Source organism: Propithecus coquereli, unplaced genomic scaffold (assembly GCF_000956105.1).
Source record: "Propithecus coquereli isolate 6110/MARCELLA unplaced genomic scaffold, Pcoq_1.0 Scaffold205, whole genome shotgun sequence".
Taxonomy (NCBI): Eukaryota; Metazoa; Chordata; class Mammalia; order Primates; family Indriidae; genus Propithecus; species Propithecus coquereli.
Genome location: NW_012145523.1, coordinates 970,244 through 980,417, shown reverse-complemented (window position 1 = coordinate 980,417; position 10,174 = coordinate 970,244). Strand labels below are relative to the sequence as shown.

Here is a 10,174-nt window from a genome sequence, read left to right as displayed (position 1 = left end):
GCTAAATAATATTCCATTGTATGCGTATACCACATTTTGCTTATTCATTTATCCATCAATGGACATATGGGTTGTGCTGTGGTTTGAATGTGTCCCTCAAAATTCATGAGTTGGAAACAAATGAGAACAGAAAAAGAGTTTTGTTCAGAGTTTGCTATAGCAAGGCAGTCAGCCACCATCACTTGGATTTTGGCAGAGGCTCAAAGGCAGGCAGAGGAGTGGGAAAGCTGTATAGCGGGGAAAAGGGAAAGGCTTCAGGTATGCCCTAATTGAAGGCTGTTGGCATAGGGAAGCTGTAGGTGGGCTAACCAGAAGCAGGGTATCTGTGTGTTTTGTGTGGGGGGGTCATATTTGGGTTTCTCTTTGGTCCTATGTTGAGAGAGGTACAAAAATTAGAGAAGCTGTTCTTTATTAATGGAGTCCTTACCATTTGAGGGGGAACCTGTGTGAGATAAGTTTTGTATTTCTAATAGAATCTGGAGTAATTTCGATAAAATCTCTCCTTATAATCAGTGTGGCTCATTAATTCAGCAACTGTTTGTTAAGCACCAGCTATTTACAGGATAGAAGATATTAGGGAATATAAAAACTAATACAATCTGTTACTTTTATCATAATCTAAGGCGTGACTAGCTAAGCATGTAAGGAAGACAGTTGATGTGATGAGTGTTCCAACAGAGGCATGTACAAGGTACAATGGGAGTGTAGTGATAGCTGTTTTCATTATTTCATTGAATAATCTGTTAATTGTATATCTAGATTTAACCTATGAACCCTTTATGAATCTCTGAACCTATGCTGTGTCAAGCAAATCCAGTAGGTTTTGCCTTTGTACTAAGTCCCCTATCCATCCTCTGATCTAAGTGATCTCTCTGCTGACAAGCTTGTCTAGCTTTCTTACATTCAATGCACCAAACTCCCAGGAAGATATTTTTAAAACATAAATCAGATCAAGGTACTTTCTTGCTTAGAATTTTCCAGTGGTTTCTCACTGTATTAGAATAAAAGTTATACTCCTTGCCAAGGGTCTACAAGTCCATGTGACCTTACCCTTCCTCCCTCTGATTTCCTCTCAAAACTATCCCACCCTTATTTAGTGCGCTTTAGCCACATTGGTCTTTTTTCTGTTCCTTAAACACAGCAAGCTTCTACATGCAATGGAGCCTTTGGAATCATTGTTCCTACTGCCTGAAACATTCTGCTTGCAAATCTTCACATAGCTATTTTCACATTTCTACTTAAATGTCAGTTCCTCAGCTTGGCTTTCTCCGATCACTCAGTCTCCAAGTGATTCCCTGTCCTCTTCAAAGTACTTATAATGACAAAGTACTTGTCATTAATAGATTTATTTTGTTGTCTGTCTTCCCCACTGTAATGTAAGCTACAGGCTTGTAGAGACATTTTCCCTCTTGTTCATCCTGTATCTCTAAGATTTGAAATAGTACCTTACATATTCTAGCTGCTCAGAAAATATTGGTTGAATGAATAACTTTGACTCAGAGAGCTTATCACCCCTTGAAGTTATCTTTTTCCTGTACTTAGTTGCTATTTTATTGCCCATTCCTCCTACTCACCCTACCAAAACAGCATCTTGTTTGCCTTGTTCATTTCTGTATCTCCAGAGTCTAGAGCAGCTCTTGGCCAGTAGTAGGGGTGTTGTCAGTAAATATAGTAGTCTCCCCTTATCCACGGTTTTGCTTTTAGCAGCTTCAGTTACCTTTAGTGAACCATGGTCTTAAAATATTAAATGCAAAATTCCAGAAATAAACGATTAATAAGTTTTAAAGTGTGTGTTGGTTTGAGTAGTGTGATGAAATCTCCTGCCATCATGTTCCATTCCTGCCTGGGACATGAATCGTGCCTTTGTCCACCTGCCTGTTAGTCACTTAGTAGCCATCTCAGTTGTCAGATTAACTGTCCAGGTATCAAAGTGCTTGTGTTCAAGTGTCCCTCATTTTACCTAATAAACGCCCCAAAGTGCAATACTAGTGATGCTAGCAATTCAGATACACCAAAGAGAAGCTGTAAAATGCCTCATGTAAGTGAAAAGGTGAAAGTTCTTGACTTAATAAGGAAAAAAATCATATGATGAGATTAGTAAGCTCTATGGTAAGGACATATCTTCTATCCGTGAAATTGTGAAGAAGGAAAAAGAAATTTATGCCAGTTTTGCTGTTGAACTTTAAACTGCAAAAGTTATGGCCACAGTGTGTGATCAGTGCTTAGTTAAGATAGAGAAGGCATTAAATTTGTGGGCAGAAGACATGAACAGAAAACATGTTCCAAGTGATGGCAACATGTTGCACCAGAAAGCACTAAGCCTATATATACAAAGGCTTCAGCAAGGGATGCCCTGAAATAAGTGATACCAAGCCATTTACGGCAAGTAATGGACAGTTATACAGATTCAGGAATAAGTTTGGACTGAAAAATATAAAAATTACTGGAAAGGCTGCGTCTGCTTCTTCATCTCTTTACATATGGATTTTATCATCTCACATCACAAGAAGAGTACAGTACAATAAGATATTTTGAAAGTTATTCACATAACTTTTATTACAGTATATTGTTATCATTGTTGTATTTTATTATTAGTCATGAATCTCTTACTTTGCCAGATTTATAAATTAAACTTTATTGTAGGTATGTATGTTTAGTAAAAAACAGTATACATAGGGGTTGGTACTATTCATGCATCCAGTGGGGGTCTTGGAGTATATCCTTGCAGATAAGGGGGGACTACTGTATTTGTTTTTTTTTGTTTTTGTTTTTGTTTTGAGACAGAGTCTCACTCTTTTGCCCTGGCTAGAGTGAGTGCTGTGGCGTTAGCCTAGCTCACAGCAACCTCACACTCCTGGGCTCAAGCGATCCTACTGCCTCAGCCTCCCGAGTCACTGGGACTACAGGCATGCGCCACCATGCCCAGCTAATTTTTTTCTATATATATTTTTAGTTGTCCAGCTCATTTCTTTCTATTTTTTTTAGTAGAGACGGGGTCTCACTCTTGCTCAGGCTGGTGTATTTACTTTTTAAAGATCTTAAAATCTAGAGGGAGGTAAACATTGTCGTAACAGAGGATAAAGAAGGGACTGTGAAACCTCCAGAGAAATTGAGATCACGCAAGGAAAGGCAAATCTCAATTGTCTAGCTACAAGTATTAAGGTTAGATTTATGCTTTTGAGATGAAAACCCCCTAGTAAGCAACTCCCAATTCGGGGAATGCAGTGGGTTGAGAGAAGACACTTAAGAAAATTTCACGCACAGCAAATAAATTCTACTGAATATCCAGATTAAAAGCATTCAGTAAATGCTCGTTGACTAATTGCTTGTCACTATTTCTGAAAATAATCAGATTATTAGGCCCTGCCCACCTCTTTGTGTATTCCTTTGAAACACAGGAACTATATTTCCCAGCATGCATCACAATTAAGGCGGTAGAGTTTTTTAAAAAAATGGACTACAACTCCCGGCAAGGACTGCGCGCCCCAGCGAGCCCGGGCTGGGGCCTGGGCGGGTCGGGGCATCGGAGCCGGTTTGACGGAAGGAGCGGCGGCGGCGGAGGAGGAGGAGGAGGAGGAGGATGGAGGCGGTGGTGTTTGTCTTCTCCCTCCTCGATTGTTGCGCGCTCATCTTCCTCTCGGTCTACTTCGTATCCTTGCCTGAGGCGGGCGGAGGCCGGCCTGGGGCCCGCCACCGGAGGGGCCGGGGGGGGGGCGCCCCAGCAGGTGTGCGGGAGCGAGGGAGGCGCCCGGCGCGAGGCTTCTGGGTGCTGGTCCGTCCGGGGCGGTGGCGCGGGCCCGAGACGGGGAGGAGAGCCCCACCGGCCCTACCCAGCCTGGCCCTGCCTGGGCTGCCGGCCGCCCCTCACCCCAGGGCCGGGTGGGCCTTCCTGGCGTGCCCCGGCCCAGCTTGCCCACCTGCCCACCGGCGTCCCCACTACGCCCAGACCAGCCTGCCCTGAGCGACGACTGCCCTCGGCCTCCCTTTTGGCCTTCGGGAGAGGAAGGTCGCCGTTTGTCTTGGAGAGCCCTGCGCCGTGCCCTCTGTCGCACCCCGGGGTCCCAGGGGCGGTTGCTCTCTGGCGGCCGGGTGCCGGACGAGCGAAGGAGACTTGCCTCTTGTCATTCCCGGGCAGCACCCCGCCGCCGCCCCTTTGTTCTCGGGGTGTTGGTACTTGTAGGCACCTTGCACATCCAGGAGTTGACTCATTCCAGAGACGGGCAAAGTGCTTTTTTCACGATGATTGTTGGGAAGGAGTTATTAGAAAAAACAAACAACTATCAGCAAAGTGATTATTTTGGTTGTCCTTCGCGGTTGCAGATTTGTAAATTAAATAACTACATGTGATTTACCTCCCAGTCATTTCTCAACTTTTAAATCTTTCTGTGGCTCCATGTTAAAACTTAAGTATTTTGTGTAGTTGTGCATGTTACAGTGTTCAAACTGTATTTTCCAGATAAATTGTTGTTGTTGAAAATAGTAGTACTGTAGTAGCCATGTGGGCTACAGCTCTTCCCTGCTCTTGAGGGAGCATCTACTCTTAGTTGTTGCCAAGGTTGTAATGCACAATCCCGTTTTAAGTAATTAAATATAAGAGAGGAAATATGTATGAGGAACTCTGAATTTTATCGTCTTTCTTTAGAAATCACATGTATCCCTTTCTGATCAAATTAAACGTTTTGTTTGTCAGAACATGCTGGCTTTAGGTTAACTCTACAGAGTATGTGTTCATTGTGGCTTCATGCTTTATTGTGGACAAGCAGCCAGTTGCAGTGGAAAGGGACAAAATTTGGAATCAGGACTTCCTGCTCAGCTAGTTCTTTGCTGTGCACATTACTTCTTCTCTGTAAGCGTCAGTTTTCTTATCTTTAAGATGGGAAATGTTTATGTCCTAGATATGTCCAACCAGAACATGTTGCGAATGTTAGCCTGCCCCATAGCTAAGGTTCAGTAATTATTGCCCTACCTTCTTCTCCCCACTCTCCCCAGTTGAGCAGCAGTTTTTACTTTGATGATTTCTAATGAAAAGAGCCCTGAGTTTTATTAGATTTGGGGAGCTGACTGAAAGGACAGCATCACTTGCCTAAGTGTTTTGTTTTCAGACAGGATCTCACTCTGTAGATTAGAGTCCAGTAGTGTCATCATAGCCACTGGAACCTCAAACTCCTGGGCTCAGGCAATCCTTCTGCCTCAGCCTCTCTAGTAGCTGGGACTACAGGTGCGTGCTACCACACCTGGCTAATTTTTAAATGTTTAAATTTTTTGTAGAGATCAGGTCTTGCTATGTTGCACAGGCCAGTCTTGAACTCCTGGCCTCAAGGGATCCTCCTTCTTCAGCCTTTCAAAGTGCTAATTACAGGCATGAGCCACCGAACCTGGCCACTTGCTTAAGTTTTCATGACTTATGTCCCTCTTGAAGGACATAAGCTCTATAAGCTCTAAGAAACTAGAGCTTATACTCAGAGAAATGAAACCTTTTGTTTTCGGGGGGGGGGGTCGTCCTTTTTGCAGTTTGGAAAAGTAGGTTTGATAATTTAAAATAGCCTTGGCTTACGCCAGTTAATGTATGTAGAGAAATATTTATTAATTGGAATGTTCGACTTGGTAGACCATTACATTAAGGTACATTCAGGATATGTTTTGATGAAATTCAGTGTATTATATTTCTGTATTTTAGGATAGTTGCACTAACTTCATATTAGAGATAAGAGGTGGAAAATGGTCAAGGTGGATTTCATGTGGGGAATATAGGCATTTTCTTGGACTTTGAACTGTGGACAAAACCTACAGAAAGGCAAAGGGGTGAATATTCAAAATCAGACACTGGCAAGAGCGAAGGTGCAGAGACAGGTACATTTGTGGCATTTCTGGGTGACAGTTAATAAATAGACAATCTGGAGCACTTGGTTGATTTTTAGTGGTAGTGGAAGGTCAGATCAGAAAGGTAAGATTTGATCAGATTTTGGAAAGCTTGAATGCTTATTGTTTTTTCCCTACTGTGGACCTGTAAGGGAAGTAAGGAGGGCTTGAATGTTAAGTGGGTAAGGAGGCTTTCACTTTTATCCTGCAGGCAATAGGGAGCCATTGAAAATTTTTGACATTGTTAAAAAAAAAAGAAAAAAAGAAAAAAAATTTTTGACATGAACAAAGTGGTTTATTAGGAAGATGAATCTGCAGAGCGGATTGGAAACAGGAGAGATTGGAAGATAAACCAGTAGGGGATAGGTTCATCTGGATTTCAAATAGAGTACTAGCTGTGGGCAGAGAAAAGGAAATAATGTGAGTGTTATTAGAAAGAAATGATTACTAGGACCTGTTAATGATTGATTGTGAGATATTAAATAGAAGGCAGAGATATCTTTCCATATTTTGAGACTGGGCAAATGATGCTTGTGTCATTGACAAATAAAACAAATTGGAGGAGGAACAATTTGTAGAGAAAGTGATGAATTTGACTTTAGATGTATTGAGGCAATAGGGGGAATATCTATATGGAAATATTTAGTATTTAGTTGAGAACATTTTTAAAAACTTGTTTTAGTAGACATTTTCAAACATAAACGGAAGTATCGAGAGTTGTGTAATAAATCCCTCAGTGATCCCCTTCAGTGATTTTCAACATTTACCATTCTTTCTTTTCTTTTTTTTGAGACAGGGTCTTGCTCTGTCACCTGGGTTAGAGTGCAGTGGTGTCAGCATAGCTCACAGCAACCTCAAATTCCTGGGCTCAAGCAATCCTCCTGCTTCAGCCTCTGGAGTAGCTGGGACTGCAGGCATGCGCCACCATGCCTGGCTACTTTTTCTATTTAAAAAGTAGAGGGTCTTGCACTTGTTTAGGCTGGTCTTCTGACTTCAAGCGATCCTCCCTCCTCAGCCTCCCAAAGTGCCAGGATTACAGGTATGAGCCACCACTCCTGGTCATGCTATTCTCTTACATTTCTCCCCCAACTATTGGGAGAGAGGATGGAACATTTTAAAGTAAATCCCAGAAATTGTATCATTCAATTGACGACTTTTTCCTTTATGTCTTTCTGTCCCTCAAATTTTATTTGTGACTTTATACTTTGTACTAAAAAAAGCATTTTTTGCCTGATTCCAATATAATATGTTTGATGTGGAGAGTTTGGAAGGTAGAAAAAAGTATTAAGGGGAAAAAAATCACCTGTAATTCAACTTTAAAAACATAACCATTGCCAACATGCGACTATGGTAAAGTTATAGTTTTGTATCCTGTTTGCTTTAGTGACATCTTAAGTCTTTAAAGATATTTTATGACTCTTTTGTAGTTCATAATCATGATTGGGTTTTCACGTGCATGGGTGAGAGGTGCCTCCCTCAAACCTTGTCATCTTGTCGGCACATTACCCATCTGACATGAAGAAAAAAAATAAAAAAAATAAAGATATTTTATGGATATATCATAAACACTATTTTTCTACTACTGGAAATTCAGATTTTTAACTTCTAAAATATTTTTGTAAGTCTTATTTTCCATTTTATTGCCATTTTTCCACATTTGAGGATCTCAGACTAAATCTTCTGGAATGGGCCAGATTAGACTTGAGCATAGAAGGATTATTTTGTGAAAATAATTTGTTGAAGGAACATAAATGAGAAAATTGAGTTCTCTAATGAGCAAACTTTAAGGAAGTAACTAAATTTTTTTCAAGTCAGATCCGATTCTGCCTTACAACTGGGATTGCTTTTTGAAACTTAAATATTTAGTTGTTATAAGAGAAATGTAATAATTCCTTATCTTGATCATCAGATAATTACATTGTCTGATTTAGAGTGTGATTACATTAATGCCAGATCATGTTGCTCAAAATTAAACAAGGTAAGATATTTCTTTGCTCACTTTCTGGCATTGAGGTCAGTTCTTCATTTTTTGTATTTAGGATTGTTATAGATAACGAACAGATAGATGTATTTTTGATTTTAGAGTACATACTGTCTCTTATTCATTGGAATGTTGGTAGAACTACTGTGTTTTACAATATTTTAAACCATGAAATCATGCTAGAATATCTGACTTGAAATTTTATCTCTTTACTCTGCATGTTCCTTGTCCCCTTGTCTACAGTGGACATCATTACTCAGACTAGGGAAAGGTTCATTATGAGGGTAATTGTTTTTGTCTTCTGTGTTCAAACCCCATCCTCCCACACTCATGGAAAATAGCTCAGTCTGTCTTTTGCTTAATGAAAGACCTTCCTTGTGTGGCTTGCTGAGAAATGGATTTAATTAGTTGATTTGTTTTAAAGTCATTTTACCTTTGGTATAGTCAGAACTTTGTACTGGCAGTAATACTCTGAATTGCAGAGCTTGTCTAGATACAGGGAAACTAGTTGGCCCTGATTCATTTTATGAGATGAGCAGATAGAACAGCTTTCTGGATGAAAGTTCATATAAAAATACAATGCTGAGAGGTGCTTTTGGCTTGACCTAAAAACGATTTCAGTGAGTCTTCACGTCTTTAGTCTACTTAAGTTTCTCTGGCCCATGAGGAAAATAAAGTTATACTTTATTTCGAAAAGTACAACTATGGAAAATTAAAATTTTTGTAAACTATATTCCTCCTGTTTGGAAGACTGCTCAAATTTTTTTCTCAGTTGGATTGTTATTTCTTTTTGTATTCTTTGCTTACTTGATATGTTTTGTACTTTGTGGATTTTCTTTTATATAAATGAAAATCTGGCTGGGTGCAGTGGTATGTGCCTGTAGTTCAATTACTTGAGAGGCTGAACTAGGAGGATCTCTTGAGCCCGAGAGCAAGATCCTGTCTCATAAATAAATAAATACAATAAAAAATAAAAATGTATAGAACATTCTTCTACTGAGAAAGTTACTCCTTGGATTTGAAGTTAAGTAGTTTTTTATGTTAATTTTTATTTTCAGGGAAGTTACACTCATACATACTGCAAAGCTTATAGTGAAAAACAGCAGTTCCTTCCTGACCCCTTTAAATCCCATCTATCTAGCTTTTAGGAGCAACTGATTTCAACACTTGAGCTCTTCGTTTTTTTCTGGATTTATATCCATATTTCTCTTTTATGCTTGCACCACTATTTCTTAGTTTATCAGTTTTAAATATCTGTTGACTTCTTAGTATGATAGAGAAAGATTTAGTTATTAAGTACCCCTTCCTTAAACATCTGCTCTCTAGTCTTTCTATTTTTCTTTTTGGCTTATTTGATATTCATTGTTTGTATCATTATGGTATACTATTATAGTATTAATATTTTTTATTGCTGAGACTTCTAGTAGACAATGATCATATTTTTTTCTTTTGTTTTTTTTTCTGGGTAATTTAATCTTTTCCAATGTTAATAATTGCCACATTTATTTATTCCTTTAGCTTTCTGTTGTTACTAAGTCTTTTCAGATACATCTGTAAAGCCCTTCAGTATTATTTTGTATGTGGTAAAACATATTAAAGTAACTTATCAGTTAAGTTTTTTCCCAGGTGACATTTCTCCTGGAGACCTCTGTCTTCTTGCTGTACTCTCTACTGGCTGCTCTTTAGGCCTGTTTCACAGTTTTCATTCTGGGACTCCTATTCTGGATCCCTTAATTCCTGGATCTCCTGCCTTCCTTTTTCTTGGCCTACCATTTCATTGTGCTGGAGTAGCTTCTTGAGATATGATACATGGTAATTAAATTTTGAAGCCTCCATGTTTTAAAATATCTTACTTTTATGCTTGATTGATAGTTTGAGTACAGGGTTCCAGGTTGGAAAAGCTTTTTCTTTCAGAATGTTAAAGACATTGCTTGGTGGCCTTCTGACTTCCAGTGTTGTTCAAGTTGGGAAGTCTCATGCCATTTTGATTTCTCATCCCTTTTATATGATCTCTTTTTCCTGTCCTCTTTAAGGAAATTTTAGAATCTTTTCTTTATCCTTGAAATTTTGCAGTGGTATACTTTTGTGTACCTTTGTATGGGCCTTTTTCATTCGTTGTTTTGTACATCTGGTAGGCTCTTTCAATATGGGACATTTTCTTGTATTCTTTGTTTGATAATGTCTTCCCCCTCTTGTTTTACCCTCTTTTCTTCCTACAACTTCCCTTAACTAGATAATTGATCTACTGGATCAATCTGCCAGTTCTTCTTTTTATTTATTTATTTTGAGACAGGGTCTCGCGCTGTTGCCTGGGCTAGAGTGCCGTGGTGTCAG

At 39.5% G+C, this 10,174-nt stretch overlaps 1 protein-coding gene across 3 annotated transcripts in view; it reads left to right on the top strand.

The window, feature by feature from the left end:
* Positions 1–10,174, top strand: part of CNIH4 (cornichon family AMPA receptor auxiliary protein 4) — a 24,873-nt gene that overhangs the window by 3,388 nt on the left and 11,311 nt on the right. The window contains exons 1-2 of one of the 3 annotated variants that reach the window (XM_012644070.1): positions 3,481–3,649; positions 7,769–7,837. The exons of 1 other annotated variant lie outside the window; for it this stretch is intronic. In XM_012644070.1, coding sequence (XP_012499524.1) covers positions 3,581–3,649; positions 7,769–7,837 — 138 coding nt within the window. In that variant the 5' untranslated portion in view covers positions 3,481–3,580. Of the gene's footprint in view, positions 1–3,480; positions 3,650–7,768; positions 7,838–10,174 lie in introns of those variants that run through there. One more of the 3 variants, XM_012644071.1, reaches the window with a different exon arrangement.